The sequence below is a fragment of the Hemiscyllium ocellatum genome, chromosome 5 (genome assembly GCF_020745735.1).
Source record: "Hemiscyllium ocellatum isolate sHemOce1 chromosome 5, sHemOce1.pat.X.cur, whole genome shotgun sequence".
NCBI classification, from domain to species: Eukaryota; Metazoa; Chordata; class Chondrichthyes; order Orectolobiformes; family Hemiscylliidae; genus Hemiscyllium; species Hemiscyllium ocellatum.
This window is the reverse complement of record NC_083405.1, coordinates 16,415,644-16,433,327: the sequence shown is the minus strand read 5'-3', so window position 1 is coordinate 16,433,327 and position 17,684 is coordinate 16,415,644. Positions and strand designations below refer to the sequence as shown.

Genomic DNA, 17,684 nt, shown 5'->3' with positions numbered 1-17,684 from the left:
AAACCTCCAGTTTATTCAGGGAAAATCACCCATGTTGAGAAGCATTCCCAGGCATCCTAGATTTCTTTGTCTACATTTTGAGGAACTAGTAATGGGCCAGTCCAGAAATGGAAAAAAAGCAGACTGAGTGGTGTGTACGGGTCTGGTTTGATCCAGACCTGAAATATTTTGAATCTGCTTCAGGTTACTTCATCCCTGTAAACTGACGTCGAGAGTGTGGATAATGCTGGACAAGTACAGCAGGTCAGACAGCATCAGAGGAACAGGAGATTAGAGGTTTCGGGCATAAGCCCTTCCTCAGGAATGAGGCTTGTGGGCCGGGGGGCTGAGAGAGAAATGGGAGCGATGTGAGGCTGGGGGGGGATGGTAGCTGGGAATGTGATAGGTAGATGAAGGTGGTGGGGAGAGGTGATGGGTCGGAGAGGAGGGTGGAGCAGATAGGTGGCATGGAAGATGGACAGGTCAGGAAGGCAGTGCCGAGTTGGAGGGTTGGGACTGGGATAATGTGGGGGAAGGGGGAAGAGGAAACTGGTGAAAAACACATTGGTCCTGTGTAGTTGCTTCCCAAGGTGGAAAATAAGGTGTTCTTCCTCCAGGCGTCAGGTGGTAAGGGTTGGGCGATGGAGGATCTCCCAGGCATTGGGTGGTAAGGGTAAGAGATTATCCTAGTTCCAAGCCTCCAAACTGGCCCTATCTCAGCCCCAAGCTTTCAACTCAGCAGCACCCCCTTGACCGGTCCTACCTGTCCATCTTCCTTCCTTCCCACTCATCCACTCCACCCTCCCCTCCAACCTATCACTTCGACCTGCACCTTCATCCACCTATCACATTCCCAGCTACCTTTCTCCCTTCCCCTCCCCTCCCATTTATCTCTCAGCACCCCCAGCCCACCAACCTCATTCCTGATGAAGGGCTTATGCCTGAAATGACGATTTTCCTGCTTCTCGGATGTTGGCTTGAAGATCTAGACCCCTCCAAAGGGGCCTCTTGGTTTGAGATCGGTCAAAAGAATCATTAGGAGTAAGGTCTGTTTAAAGCAAAGTTACCAGTTTAATAAAATAAGGCAGCCTGGCGCAGGTTTGTCCAGCAACACGGAGGTTAAAAGCTTCTGTGTTCTGTGGAGAAATGGCGCAATTGCATTCAAAATTTACTCATTATATGTTTTAGAGATAGTACAGCCTTAATTACAAGAAAAGACCAATCACATACAATAAGGTGACATGATTTACAGCAGGTTAATCCAGTGATGTTCCCCGGGAAAGGGTTCTTGATTTATGTAGAGCACCATCCCATGCAAGCAGGTCAAGGTTAGTTTGAATACCAAATCACAGTCTTATGATTCATATTATGAAAAATCCATTGTTCTCTCATATGGAAAATTACAGGCCAATTAGCTTAACCTCGGTTGTTGGTAAAATTCTAGAATCCATCATTAAGGTTGAGTTTCTAAATTCTTGGAAAAGCAGAGTCGGATTAGAACAAGTCAACATGGATTTAGTAAGGGGAGGTCGTGCCTGACAAACCTGTTGGAATTGTTTGAAGAGGTGACAAGTAGGTTAGATCTGGGAAACACAGTGGATGTGGTCTATCTAGACTTCCAAAAGGCCTTTGATAAGGTGCCACACGGGAGGCTGCTGAGCAAGGTGAGGGCCCATGGTGTTCGAGGTGAGCTACTGGTATGGATTGAGAATTGGCTGTCTGACAGAAGGCAGAGAGTTGGGATTAAAGGTTCTTTTTCGGAATGGCAGCCAGTGACAAGCGGTGTCCTGCAGAGTTCACTGTTGGGGCCGCAGCTATTCACGTTATATATTAATGATCTGGATGAAGGGACTGGGGGCATTCTAGCGAAGTTTGCCGATGATACGAAGTTAGGTGGACAGGCAGGTAGTACTGAGGAAGTGGGGAGGCTGCAGAAGGATCTAGACAGTTTGGGAGAGTGGTCCAGGAAATGGCTGATGGAATTCAATGTGAGCAAATGTGAGGTCTTGCACTTTGGCAAAAAGAATAAAAGCATGGACTACTTTCTAAACGGTGAGAAAATTCGTAAAGCCAAAGTAAAAAGGGATCTGGGAGTGCTAGTCGAGGATTCTCTAAAGGTAAACGTGCAGGTTGAGTCCGTGATTAAGAAAGCGAATGCAATGTTGTCATTTATCTCAAGAGGGTTGGAATATAAAAGCACCGTTGTGCTACTGAGACTTTTATAAAGCTCTGGTTAGGCCCCATTTGGAGTACTGTGTCCAGTTTTGGTCCCCACACCTCAGGAAGAACATACTGGCACTGGAACATGTCCAGTGGAGATTCACACGGATGATCCCTGGAACGGTAACGAGGAACAGCTGAGGATCCTGGGATTGTATTCATTGGAGTTGAGAAGATTAAGGGGAGATCTAATAGAAACTTACAAGATAATACATTGCTTGGAAAGGGTGGACGCTAGGAAATTGTTTCCGTTAGGCGAGGAGAGTAGGACCCGTAGATACAGCCTTAGAATTAGAGGGGGTAAATTCAGAACAGAAGTGCGGAGACATTTCTTCAGCCAGCGAGTGGTGGGCCTGTGGAATTCATTGCCGCCGAGTGCAGTGGAGACCGGGACGCTAAATGTCTTCAAGGCAGAGATTGACAAATTCTTGATGTCACAAGGAATTAAGGGTTACGGGGAGAATGCGGATAAGTGAAATTGAAATGCCCATCAGCCATGATTGAATGGCGGAGTGGACTCGATGGGCTGAATGGCCTTACTTCCACTTCTATGTCTTATGGTCTTATTTCTAAATACAACCAACTTGGCAAAACATCAGTTCAAGTTCACACAGTCAAATCATTACTTGCAGCCATTTTGTTGTGTTATTTTAAATTGAAAAGTCATTTTGTAATTAATAAAAATCTACTGATACTTGTTGTTTCTGACAACAGCCTAAATTCAAATTTTAGCCTGACCTGTTGTGCTTTTCCACCACCACCCTCTTGACTGATCTCCAGCATCTGCAGTCCTCACTTTCTCCCCATACACTGAAATCTATTGTTGCAAGGCGGCATTCGGTTTTGTTTTGTTGGATCTATTTTAATAACGGAGCTCATAATAGCTGAGAGATCAGAGCAGAATTATAATCAGAGTGGCAGCATTCTCAACTCATCGGGAGTTTTAGCCCCACTACAGATAGGGCACTGATTTACTAGATTAACTAGTAGGATGATTCTAATAGAATGGACAGTGAAAACTTTATAATAATCTGTTCATCTGTATTTTGCATGGTTTTAGCTGGCTAAATCATAGCATCACAAAATTGTTAATGTGCAGGAGGACATTTGGTCCATTGTTTGTGCCCTGGCTCTCCAAATGACCTTTATGACTTTAGTGCCTATCTCCTGACTTTTCCCTGTGCCTTTGCACATTATTTGTATTCAAATAGTCACCTAAAATCCTTCTGGATGACTCACTTGAATTGCTGTCCACCATGATGCTTTCCAGGCTTGAACCTCCCAGGAAAAGGGTTTTTTTTTAAACCTTGTATTTGCTTGTTTTGCAAATCACTTCAATCCTTTAATCCCTTTAAAAGTGGTAATGTTCCCACTCATACTTTTGAAAATTTCTATCAAATCTGCTTTTAATCATCTCTTTGAGGAGAGTAGTCCCAACTGCTATAATGTATCTTTCTGACTGGTTCCAGAGATGGTAAACTTCACTTCTTCAATGCATTCGCAACCTTCCAAAAGAAACCTCACACTCAGTAGCACACTACTCAAGCTGAAGTTTAACTAGTAACTTGTACAAGTTCAGCATATTTTCCTTTGTCTTGATCTCTATGTCCAGGAAGCTGTATGCTTCATTAACACCTCTTTGCACCTACCCTACCTTTATTGACATGCTTACCTATAGACCCAGGTCTCTTTGTTTCTGCATGACCCCCCCTATTAAAAAAGGACCTAGACACTGCTTTATTAACTGCTCTTTCCATCTGTCTCACGACCTTCGGTGATCTGTGTATATATGCATCCAAGCCCTCTGCTTCATCACCCCCTGTTTTACATTGACTTTCAATGTTCTTCCTACCAAAGTGTGTCACCTTACATTTCTCTGTACTCAACCCCATCTGCCACCTTGTTGCTTGTTACACCACCCTGTCCATGTCCTTTTTGAAGTTATATACTGTCATAGAATCATACAGTACAGAAAAGGCCCTTTGCCCATTGCATCCACAACAAGAAAACTATCCTAAATCCACATTGCACTCATCCAGCACTTAGTCAGTAGCATTGAAAGTTAACATATTTCAACTGCTCACCCATGATTAATGTTTCCTGCTTCAACTACTGTGCAAGACCGTACATTCCAGATTCCCACCACTCTGTGTGAAAAAGTCTTTGCTCAAATCCCCTCCAACCTCCTGCCTTTCATTTTAAAAATGTTGCCTGCTTGGTATTGACCCTTCACCTAAGGGGAATAACTGCTCACCCTGTCCCATGCCATTCATAATCTTATACACCTCAATTTGGTCCCATCTCATCCTTCTTTGCTCTAAAGAAAGCAAACTGAGTTTATCCAGTCTCTCTTCATAGCTAAACTCTCTATCTTAAGCAACATCATTGCAAATCTCCTCTGCACCCAGTCCAGTGTAACCTCATCCTTCAGTGCACTGACCAGAATTGCACACAATACTCCAGGTATGGTGTAAACAAAGTCCTTTACAACTTCAACACAATCAGTTCTGATGAAGCATCAATGGAATCAAAATTTCTTTCTGTCTCAACAGATACTGCCAGTCCTGTTGAGTTTCTCCAGTATTTTCCATTTTTGTTTTACGTTTCCCACATCTGCAGTCTTTTATTTTTGGTCCGACATCACTTCCCTGTTCTTATAATCGAAATCATGACTGCTCAAGGCAAGTATCCCATAGGCTGCTTTAATTACTCCATTTAACCTATGCTGCCTTTGGGGTCTTTGGACAAGCACCTAAAGATTCCTCTTGAGTTTCCCCAGTGTCCTATATATTGAGTACTCCCTTGGTTTGTTACTTCTTCCAAAGTGCATCACCTCACACTTTTCAGGAGTAAATTCCATCTGCCATCAATCTGTGCAATTGACCAATCTGTCTATTTCCTCCTATAATCTAAGACCTCCTTCCTCTTCACTGTCAAACTTTGTGCCATCTGCAAACTTGTTTATCATGCTTCCCCTTATTTTCTTCATGATCATGATGCATGTTGCAAACAATAAAGGATCCAGTACTGATCCATATGGTTTGCCAATGGACACTGGCCTCCAATCTCACAAACAATCTTCTGTCAGCTCTGCCTCCTCCACCAAGCCCATTTTGGATCCAACTTGACAAGTTACCCTGGATCTTGGGTGTATTTACTTTCTTTATTGGTTTGCCATGTGGCAACCTTATCAAAGGCTTTGCTGAAATCCAGAAAAAACTACATCAGCTGCCCTACCCTCAGCCAAATGCTTAGTCCCCTCTGAAAACTTCACTCAAACCTTTTAGGTATGAGCTCTCTCTGACAAAGCCATGCTGACTATCCTTTGACTAAACCTTTCATGGAAATCAAAGTGGAAATTAATTATTTCCTTCAGAGTTTCCTTCAATAGTTTCCCTATCACCAGAAGTGAGACTCACTGGTCTAGAATTCCCTGATTTATCTCCAACACCCTTCTTAAAAAGTGCAACCACATTAACTATCTGCCAGTCTTCTGGCACCTCTCCTGTGGTCAGACAGGAATTAATATTTTTGTACAGAGTCCCTGTAATTTCCTCCATCGTCTCCTACAACAGTCTGAGTTGTAACTCATCCAGGCCTGGTAATTTGGCCATTCTTAAGCCCACCAAAACCTTCAATGCCACCTCACTCCATATGTCAAACTACTCCAGAACCTCGCAGTCCCTTCTCTCAGTTCGGAGTGCTTCCAAGGTTTGTATCATCTCCAAACTTTGTAGTTCCCACTCTGTGTCAAAATTTAGATCATTATTATATACAGAGGAACCTCGATTATCCAGCAAGATCGCAAGGTTTGGCAAAACTGTTATCTGGCATTCAATTATCCAGAATTTGATTAACAGAGTGAAATACTTCCCGCCCATGTCCTTCGGATAATCGAGGTTCCTCGGTAATGGGAGAAGCAAGGATTCCAAAATTGATAGTGGGGAACTCCATTATAAACTTTCTTCCAGCCTGAAAACAGTATCTATTAACCATTATTCTCTGTTTACTATTACCAAGGCAATTTTGTACCTTTGCTACTGTCTGTTTGACTATAACTTTGCTCACAATTCTAGCATATAAGCATTCGCTCTGCCAAACTATGCCTGCTGTTACAGTGCACCTGTGGTTTGTGTTTCAGACTCCTGACTTTGCTGATAGATTGCTCTACATATCATGCTGGTGCAGTAAGCACGGAAATTTTTCAAGAACGTGTATAGGTGTAAGGATATTTTACTGTGAATGTAAAGAGCCTTGATGAGAGCACACCTAGAGAATTGTGTGCGCAGTTTTGGTCATCTTGCCTGAAATATGCCATATGTGGGCGGCACGGTGGCACAGTGGTTAGCACTGCTGCCTCACAGCACCAGAGACCTGGGTTCAGTTCCCGCCTCAGGCGACTGACTGTGTGGAGTTTACACATTCTCCCCGTGTCTGCGTGAGTTTCCTCCGGGTGCTCCGGTTTCCTCCCACAGTCCAAAGATGTGCGGGTCAGGTGAATTGGCCAAGCTAAAATTGCCCGTAGTGTTAGGTGAAGGGGTAAATGTAGGGGTATGGGTGGGTTGCGCTTCAGCGGGTCGGTGTGGACTTGTTGGGCCGAAGGGCCTGTTTCCACACTGTAAGTAATCTAATCTTACCTCCGAGGGAGTGTACTGAAGGTTCACCAAACTAATTTCCGGAATGGAGGGATTGCCCTATGAAGAAAGATTAAGTAGACATGGCCTGTGTACTTGAATTTTGTATATTTGACAGGGTAATATAGAAAGAATGTCTGCCTGATGGGGTTCTAGAACCAGTGGACACTGTCTCAAAACAAGTTATAGGACAGTGATGTGAAATGTCTTCTTTCAGAGAGTGCTGAATGTTTGGAATTATCTGCCCTAGAGTTTTAGGGATTTAGTCATTGAGTAAATTCAAAGACTGTAATTGATAAATTTCTGTGTTAAAAATACAAAATGATGTGGGATAGTGCTGGAATATGAAATTGAAATGGAAGATCAACCATGATTTAACTGAAGGCCTGAATTGCTTACACCTCTTTTATAGAATTGTTCAAAAGCACAAGAACATGACTACTGGACACCACAGAGGCTAGAATACGTTATTCCACTCTTTCTCCCCCCCTCCACCCCCAAAGGCATCACTAAAACAACAATTTGATTTAAATTCAGTGGAAACTTGTCAAATTTTGATTGTATTATGATGCCTCTATAAACTTAGTTTAATTTTTTTTTGTTTAAAAGTTTACCAAAATAATATTAGGAGGGAACTGCCTCACTTATGATTTGTAAATAGCATTCTTGCCTTTGCATCTTTAAAGTTCTGAATTCAAGACTCAATCCAAGCATTTAATGCACAAATCATGCTACAGTGCATTATTTAGGAAGTAGTACATTTGTTGAAGAGACCATCTTCCCTGAAAGAATGTAAAGAAAGAAACAGTTGGAGTGGAGCAAGGGAAATCTGAGACTGATTTAATCAACAAATGCTCTATTCAAGAGAAGCCCTATATCATTGTTCCTAAATCACCTATGAGATTCTAGATTCCCTACAGTGTGGAAACAGGCCCTTCGGCCCAACAAGTCCACACCGACTCTCAGAGTAGCCCACCCATACACCCAGGTGCATCTGACTAATGCACCTAACACTATGGGCAATTTAACATGGCTAAACACCTGAACTGCACATCTTTGGAGTGTTGGAGGAAACCGGAACACCCAGAGGAAGCCCCTGCAGACACTGGGAGAATGTGCAAATTCACCCAAGTGGACAGGGTTGTTAAGAAAGCATATGGTGTTTTGGCTTTCATTAACAGGGGGGTTGAGTTTAAGAGTTGTGAGATCTTGTTGCAGCGCTATAAAACTTTGGTTAGACCGCACTTGGAATATTGCATCCAGTTCTGGTTGCCCTATTATCAGAAAGATGTGGTTGCTTTGGAGAGGGTTTAGAGGAGGTTTACCAGGATGCTGCCTGGACTAGAGGGCTTATCTTATGAGGAGAGGTTGACTGAGCTAGGACTTTTTTCATTGGAGAAAAGGAGGAGAAGAGGGGGCCTAATTGAGGTATACAAGATAATGAGAGGCATAGATAGAGTCGATAGAGACTATTTCCCAGGGCAGAATTGACCAACACGAGGGATCATAGTTTTAAGCTGGTTGGAGGAAAGTACAGAGGGGATGTCAGAGGCGGGTTCTTTACACAGTTATGAGAGCATGGAATGCGTTGCCAGCAGCAGTTGTGGAGGCATTTAAGAGACTCCTGGACATGCATATGGTCACAGAAATTTGAGGGTGCATACATGAGGATCAATGGTCAGCACAACATCGTGGGCTGAAGGGCCTGTTCTGTGCTGTACTGTTGTATGTTCCACACAGACATTTGCCTGAGGCTGGAATTCAACCTAGGAGGCAGCAGTGCTATCCATTCAGCCCGTGAGCTTTGATCCAGTTAAATAGGAGACTAAAACTTGGGGTCACCAGAAAGCAAAGTGGACAAACATTTTTTTTACCCAGAGAGAATAAAAGCAGATAATGCTGGAGAAACTGAGCAGGCCCAGCAGCATCTATGGGATGCGAAACAGAGTTCACATTTTGGATCTAATAAGATTTTTCTTCAGTTCTGAGCTGGATATCGACTCTAAGACATTTGTTTAATTTTTTTTGAAAAATGTAAATATGGTGAGCTTTTCTATCTTAAAGCACTTTTTCAATATGCTGTAATTACTCCACAAAGATATCATCACTTTTTTTTGTAGAGCAGTGATTTGGGCCAAATTGCCATTTGAACCAAAGCAATGAATGGTTTCTTAATTTGTCCTCAATGGATACTTAAAGCTAACTTAACTTGATCTTCAGTCTTTAAAAAGATGGAGCAGGAAGGAAAGGGAAAGCTTTTTTGATTCAGTGCAAGAATGAATGTAAGTTTTCTGCCACTAGATGATCCCTCTTATCGCAGTATGATAGTTCATTAAGACTTTGTCTGATTCATTATGAAATGGGGCTGATTTACTCATTAGGATTTAATTGCAACATGATCTTTTCTAGCTTCCAGAGAAGCTGATTGAGTCAGACTACATCTGGATTAAGCAGTGGAATTTTGGAGATCAAGACTCTGGGAGCGAAAACCCTGTGAAGAAACTGACAGAATATTTGACAGTACTGAAACAAAAGGTGCATTTCTTTATGTGTATATTATACAAACTGACAATGCTCAGTGTTAAACTTTAACTGTACATCTTCCATCCCATCTTTATATTCCAAGCTAATCTACAGCTCCACAAAGACAACCTCTTGGGTTTATAGATATATCAAATACGTAATGTAGTTGCCTCAATTTATAATTGACTCTTGATTCTTGTATCATCTGAATATAAGTTATCCAAAATTTCTTCGTGTTTTCATTACTAGTGTGCAAAATAGGAGCAGAAGTAGGCCATTCAGCCCTTCTACTCTGCTTCACTTTTCAATAAGATCATGATCAATCTTTGTTTTGGGTTGCACATTCCCATTTATCTGTGATAGCCCTTGATTCTCCTGGCTAATCGGAACCTATCCACCTGTCTCAAAAATAATCAATGACTCCACCTCCACTTCCTTTAGGGGCAGAGAGTTCTAAAGTCGCATAGCCCTCAGGGGGAAATTATTTCTCCTCTTTCTGTCCTGAAAAGGCAATCCCTAATTTGAAAAGTGCTTCCTGATTTTCTGCTATAATATTAGCAGGGGATTAGCAAGAACTCTGTGAAATTGATCTTTTTAGGTTTCTGCCAAAATTACAACGAGAGATCTTGAAAACTTCAATGGGAATTCTACCCCAATAAGTGGGACATAGCATAATGCTGCTATTAATATACAAAGCACAATAATATCAGCTATGGTATCAATAAACGCATGGCTGGAAATAATAAACTTCCTAGGTTTTTAGTGAGTAGCTTTCTAGTTCATATGAAGGGTTCCGGAGATTGTTCTTGGATGTTTACACAATGGCTGACAAAAAAAAACTGCAGACAAGCAGGAGGCTGGAAGCAAAGACAGCAGCTGAGGAAGGTCGCGTGGCTATAGTAGTGAGTTTGTTCGAAGACAGCAGCAGAAGAGCATCACATAGGTGTAGTAGCCATGTTGACTTCTTCACCTCCTGACACTGCCATGCTTGCTGTGTCTCTTGGTTGTTTAGCCTGCATAATGGGTGAGGCAGTGCTGAACTTGTGTTTCTCCCTGCAGCATGACTACCTCTTCCCCACTATAAGCAAAGTTTCAGCATACGTTTGCTGGATTTTTCAGTCATGATGAACTAGAATGAAACATTAACTGTGAAGCCAAATATTTTTGCAGCCTATATTTGTTTACAGAACGTTGCCTTTCTTAACCATAAAGATAAATGGAATATTCAAATAAAAACTTATATTCTTTGCAAAAATTGGTGCATATACCTGTTGCCCAAGTAAGAATACAGCTCAGCAGTTGAGATGCAGTGGTGCCAACTGTTGAGAAGTGAAGAAATGTTTGTGGCTTGTTCTTAGGATTCATACACACTTTGCTTCTCTTGCATTGTTCAACTTTTTTCTTTTGTTCACCCATTGTACATGGATGTTGCTGGCTGCATTTTATTTCCCATCCCTAATTAGCCTTGAGAAGAATATCTGCCTTTTTGAACCACTGTTGTCCATGTGCTATTGATAAAACCACAATTCCCATTGTCAGGGAGAGAATTCCAGGATTTTGATCCAGTGACACTGAAGGAATGACAAAAACTTTCCGAGTCAAGACGGTGATCAGCTTGGAGGGAATGTGCAGGTGTGGTTTTCCCACGTGTCCACTGCCCTTGACCTCTGGAAATGGTTGTGTTTGGCAAATGTTATCTTTGAAGAATTTTCTGCAGTCCATACTGCCGCTGAGGTCAGTGTTGGAGTGACTGAACGTTTGTGGATGAGATGTTTTGTCATTGAGGCTGTTAAGTTTTTGGAGCAAATGGGGAGTATTCTATCCATTTCTTCACTTGTGCCTTGTGGACAGTCTTTGGGGAGTCAGGAGGTGAGTTACTCACTGCAGGATTCCTAGTCTCTTATGTGCTCCTTCAGCCACTATATATATCAAATTCAGTTTCTGATCAGTTGTAATCCTCAAGATTTTGGTCATGGAGAATTAAGTAATGTAACGCCAATGAATGTCATGGTGCAGGGATTAGATTTTCTCTAATAAGAAATGGTCATTGCTTGGTATTGTGTGGCCTTGATGTTACTTGCCAGTTTTAGTCCAAGCCTGGATATTGTCCAAATCTTGTCACTTTTGGACATGGACTTCTTCAGTTTCTGAGGAGTTGGACATGGTGCTGAACCTTATGCAATCATCAGCGAGCATTCCCTTGTGATGGAGGAAAGGTCATTGATGAGCAGACAGGCAGGAGGCCAGAAGAACATAGCAATCCAGACAGCATCAGGAGGTGGAGAAGCCGATGTTTCGGGTGTATCTCTTCTTCCAGCATCTGCAGTTTTTTGTCTCTCATCAAGGTCATTGATGAAGCAGTTGAAGATGACTGGGTCTAGAACAGTACCCTGAGGAACTTCTACAGAGAAGTTATGGAGCGGAGATGACTGACTGCCAAAATCCAGAATTCCTGATATGCCAGATATTTAGTGGAGAATTTCCCTTCTGATTCCCATTTGACTCCAGTTTTACTAAGACATCTTGATACCACACTGTCAAATGCAGTTTTGGTGGCAAGGGGTAATCACACTCATCCCACTTCTAGAATTCAGCTCTCTTATCCATGTTTGAACTAAGGCTGTAATGAGGTCAGAAGCTGAGTGGCCCTGGCAAAGTCCAAAATGGGCCTCGCTGAGCAGTGCTGCTTGACTGAAATATTAGTGACACCTTCCATAACTTTACTGATGACTGAGAGTAGACTTGGCCAGGTTGGATTTGCCCTCCATTCTGTGTAGAGGACATACCAGGGTAATATTTTGCATTGGTGTGTGAATGCCAGTGCTGTAGCTGTACTGTAACAGCTCAGCTAGGGATATGACAAGTTCCGGACGGCAGTTTGTCAGTACTGTTGCTGGAATATTGTTAGGGTCCATTCCCTTTGCAGTGTTCAGTACCACCAATCATTTCTGGATATCATGTGGAGTGACTCCAGTTGGCTGAAGGATGTCATCTATGATGTTGGAGACTTCCAGGTGAGTTCAAAATGGATCATCCACTTAGGACGTCTGACTGACGATTGTTGCAGATGCTTTGGCGTTATCTTTGCACGGATTTACCCGGCTCCCTCATTGTTGTGGATGAGGAAATTTGTGGACCTGCCTCGTCCGCTGAGTTGTTTGATTGTCTGCTGCCCTTCATGTCTGTGGCAGGACTGCAAAGCTTACTCTGATCTGTTAATTATTGGATTTCTTACCACTATATGTTACTTGCTGCTTATCTTGTTTGGCATGGAAGTAATCTGCTTTGGAGCGTTACCAGGTTGACATAAACTTTTAATTAAGACTTGCGCTGTTTCTGGCATGCCCTCATGCACTCTTCTTTGAACCAGGGTTGATTTGTAATGGCAGAGTCTCATTCCTGATGAAGGGCTGTAGCCCGAAACGTCGAATTTCCTGTTCCTTGGATGCTGCCTGACCTGCTGTGCTTTAACCAGCAACACATTTTTCAGCAGAGTGTGGGATATGCCAAGCCTTATGATTGCTGATTGGGTTGAAGTACGATTCTGCACCTCATGAACCCCCAGTCTTAGGTTGCTAGATCTATTTGAAGTTTGCCCCATTTAGAATGAGGGTAGTGCCACACAACATGATGCAAGGCGGGACTTTGTTTTCTCAAGGTCATTCTTACTGACACTGTCTTGGACAGTTGCATCTTCAACAGGCCGTTTGATGAGGTCGAGGTCAAGTATATTTTTCCCTCTTGGTTCCCTCACCACCTGCCACAGAAACGGTCTTTTAGGACCCAACCAGCTCGATGAGTAGTGCTGCCGCCGAGCCACTTTTGGTGTTGGACATTGAAGTCCCCCACCCAGAGTATGTCCTGGATCTTTATCACCTCTGCTTTCTCTCCAAGTGCTACTTAACATGGAGGAGTGCAGAGTCATCAGCTGAGGGAGGATGGTGTATGGTAGTCTGTTCCTTGCCAATATTTAATCTCATGTCATGACACTTTATACCATGAGATATCCTGCCCTGAAGGATATTAGGAACCAGATGGGTTTTGCTGACAAGCAGTGATGGTTTCATACTCATTGTTAAATTCCTAATTCTGGATATTTATTTAATTCGTATTCCTCCATCTGCCATGGTATGGTTTGAACTGAAGTTCACAGAAAATTGCCCGAGTTTTAAAATTAATAGTCAAGTGAAAATACCACAAGACCATTGTGTCCATGAGCACTGTTTATATTCTGCACCCTTACTTACACGCTCTTCTCTCTGCCTCCCTTGCACTTGATCCCTTGACATTTAATGGTGTTACCATCACTGAATCACCCACTATCAACATTCTGGATGTTACCATTGACCAGGCATATAAATATTATATCCAGGTACAAGTCAGAGGCTAGAAATACGGCACTGAGTAACTTACCGCCTGAGTACCCAAAGCCTGTCCGCAAGGACCAAGTCAGGAGTGTGATGGAATGCCCCCTACTTGCTTGGATGAGTGCAGCTCCAACAACACTTAAGAAGCTTGACACCATCTACGATTAAGCAACCTGCTTGTTTGATCTCTCGTCCACAAGCATGCACTCCCTCCACCACTGTTTCCAGATGCACTGCAGAAATTCACCACAGATCCTGAGAAAGCACCTTACAAGCACACTACCGTTTAGAAGTACATGAGCATTAGATGAATGAGGAAATCACCACTTTCAAGTTTCCCTCTCCGCCACTCGCCATCCTGACTTGGAAATACATTTTCATTCCTTCATTGTTGCTGCATCACAATCTTGGAATTATGCCCCGAGTGGGCATTATGGTTCTACTTCTAGCACATCGTCTGCAGCAGTTCAAGGAAGCAACCCATTACTACCTTCTCAAGGGCAACTAAGGAATGGGCAATAAATGCTGGCCCAGCCAGTGATGCTCACGTTCCATGAATTAATAAAAAAGAACCTGTTCCACTGTTGCTTCTTGCGCTGTGAAGACATCGACCTGATTCAAGTGACTTCTGTTTGCACAGCTCTCTGCCTCTCCCAGTGCTGCTTGGCTCTTACATTTACAGCTGATAGATTCATTAGTAAAGTCCTCACAAACAGTTGCATTCCTGAAAATTACAAATTTAAGTGAACTGCACTTCCAAAAATAAAACAGAGTAAAAACTGCTAAGATTCTGTAGGACTATCCCTATTAGGAAAAGTTAACCCTGTAAGTTGAAGTACTTTACATTGTTAAATCCTTACATTGGTAAAATAATATTGAAACTTAGAAAATGAACTTGCTGCTTAGAATCACTCCTGCTCATTGTTGGTTGTGCTTCCTGAATTTTTCACCCTTGATTGCTGAAGATCTTTCCTCTTCCTGACTCTTTTCCTGAAACTCCTGCTCCCTGATTCACCCTCTCGCTGTTTCCCTCTCTCAAACTAGCACTTCCGTGGAAGATACAAATTCTAAACTCCAAGGTTATCAAGTTGCAGGTTTTGGTACAGAAAGCTGGGCCCGTTGTACACAATGTAATTTTTTAAATGCTCCCACTTCCTACTTCTCTTTCCTGAACTCTTGCTGAGTGCAAAAGGAGCAGTGTCAACAGTGATTTAAATATTCAACCAGCTGCAAGTAGAGAATAAAAAGGTTCTCAAACAGACTCGCTACCACAGCCACATCTCCTCCTTTCAAAGAACTGTAGGTACTGGTAATTTTTAGATTAGATTAGACTTAGATTAGACTTAGTGTGGAAACAGGCCCTTCGGCCCAACAAGTCCACACCGACCCGACGAAGCGAAACCCACCCATACCCCTACATTTACCCCTTACCTAACACTACGGGCAATTTAGCATGGCCAATTCACCTGACCCCGCACATCTTTGGACTGTGGGAGGAAACCGGAGCACCCGGAGGAAACCCACGCAGACACGGGGAGAACGTGCAAACTCCACACAGTCAGTCACCTGAGTCGGGAATTGAACCCGGGTCTCAGGTGCTGTGAGGCAGCAGTGCTAACCACTGTGCCACCGTGCCACCCAGATCTGGAAAAAAAGCAGAAATTGCTCAAAAATTTCAGCATCTATGGAGAGAAATCAGAGTTAAACTGTCGGGTCCAGGGACCCTTCTTCAGATCTTTATTGAAATGGGGTCTGGGTTTGTGGACTCTCCTGTCAGAAAAGAATATGGAGAGTCTCTATGCCCAGGCATCCTCACTCAAAGGTTGCATGTTTAGCTTCCTCTTCTTTCTGTTCCTGCCCCAGTTCTTCACTTCAGGCTGGACTTGACCCATTATTAGCATTGGCAAGTCTTCAGTGAAGGATGTTATGGGGAATTGCAATGGACCCGGAGGACATGGAGACTCTTTTTAACGTCAGATTTTTTTTTGAATCTCTATGCGAATTTAAACAAAGAAGTATGACATCTGATTATTTCCAATTTGCACAGATTGTTGAAATGATGTAATATTTGGTTTTACACAATGAATATTGTGATTTTTATTTTCTGTCTTCTAGTGGATACAGATATGTGAAATAGACTCTGTGAAAGAGCGACAGGCTGTCTGTGAAGAGGTATTCAGAAATAACCAGGAAGAGTACAGGTTGTATGAAGCTATGAAAATTCTCATGTTGGCCAAGGCTATTGAACTCGACAATGTAAAAGTGCAAGAAAAGGAAATCCCTCTCTTCTGTTGGCTGCTATTTGCTCGTGATACTTCTACTGACCCTTATCAGTTCATGAAAAATCATTTGAATCATGTTGGTTTCACTGGTGGACTGGATCAAGTAAGTGATTGCAAATTAAATGTCTTGGAATAAGCTATCAGAGTCCAGGCACAATGCTTCACCATGAGTCCAAAGTTGCCCCGTGATTTTATTCTGCAGATCACATGGGCACTTTTCTATGTATTTCTTTCATTTGTTACATTATTTTTCATGACCTGTACAGCTATGCAATATTAACTTGATTGTAGAATTTGCAAGGTGGAGTTGGCACAGTGACTTGGAATGGAATATTTCAACTCAGCCAGGTTAAGGACACTTGGCATCTCCTCTCCAAGGATCCTGATCAAAATTGCAGTAGCCTCTAGTAAACAGTCATTCTTCAAGAACTATAGACGCCTTGCTACTAAGTGCTGTGATTTAAACAAATTGGAGCATTAACATTTAAGTGGGTGTGCACATTAACATTTAAGTGGGTGTGAAAATTCACTGTTATAACCCACTTAAATGTTAATGTTCCAATTTGTTTGAATCACAGCACTTTGTAACAAGGGGTCTGCAGTTCTTGAAGAATGACTGATTACTAGAGGCTATTGAATCTGACTGTATGTAGGAGTCCATGAAAATACGGTGCCCCATACCTTGAGCACACAAAACCAAAAGAAAAATGAAAACTGTTTGAGGAAAAGCTTTGTCTTTCAAAGGGTTAATTTTGTTCTGAGTGACTGAACAGGTTTGTTATGAAGCATCAGAGTCACTGAGATCTACAGCGCAAAGAAAAATGCCATTCATTCCATTGTGTCTGCGCCAGTCAAGAACAACCACCAGACTATTCTCTCCCCACCTTTCAGCACTTGGCCCACAGCCTTGAATGCCTTTGCTTCACGAGTGCACAGCTCAATGCTACTTAGATTTTAGTATTTCTGCCTTGACCTCTTTTCCAGGCAGAGAGTTGCAGATTCCCACAACTTTCTGGGTGAAAATGTTTTTCTTTACATCTCTTCTAAACTTTGCCACTTTCCTGGAGTTTTTGCTCCCTGATCCTTTCATCAAAGGGAAAAGTTTCTTCCTGTCTACTCTGCCCCTCAAATGTTTATACATCTCAATCGCGTCCCTTCTCAATCTACTCTGCTTTCAAGAAAACTCTAGTTGATCCAATCTCTCTTCATAACTGAAATTCTTCAGTTCAAGTACTATCCTGGTAATTCTGCTCTGCACCCTCTGCGTCCCTCCAATAATATTGGCTCGAGAATTGCATTTAGTACTCTAGTTGTGGCCTAAGCAGTGTTCTAGCTTAAACTCCCTGCTCTTGAACTCTATGCTTCAATTAATAAAGGTGAGAATACCACATGCCTCTTATCACCTTGTCCACCTGTCCTGTTACATTAAGGGACTGCTGTATAGAACATAGAAGGATACAGCGCAGTACAGGCCCTTCGGCCCTCGATGTTGCGCCGACCGAATCCTACCTAACCTATACTAGCCCAATAACTTCCAAATGCCTATCCAATGCCCGCTTAAATGACCATAAAGAAGGAGAGTTCACCACTGATACGGGCAGGGCATTCCATGAACTCACAACCCGCTGTGTGAAGAATCTACCCCTAACATCTGTCCTATACCTACCACATGGTGTGAG

At 42.6% G+C, this 17,684-nt stretch overlaps 1 protein-coding gene across 3 annotated transcripts in view; it reads left to right on the top strand.

Annotated features, from left to right (window-relative positions):
• Positions 1-17,684, top strand: part of LOC132815623 (uncharacterized) — a 62,189-nt gene that overhangs the window by 35,735 nt on the left and 8,770 nt on the right. For all 3 annotated transcript variants that reach the window (XM_060824562.1, XM_060824564.1, XM_060824563.1), the window contains 2 exons: positions 9,243-9,368; positions 15,839-16,108. In XM_060824562.1, coding sequence (XP_060680545.1) covers positions 9,243-9,368; positions 15,839-16,108 — 396 coding nt within the window. The remainder of the gene's footprint in view (positions 1-9,242; positions 9,369-15,838; positions 16,109-17,684) is intronic.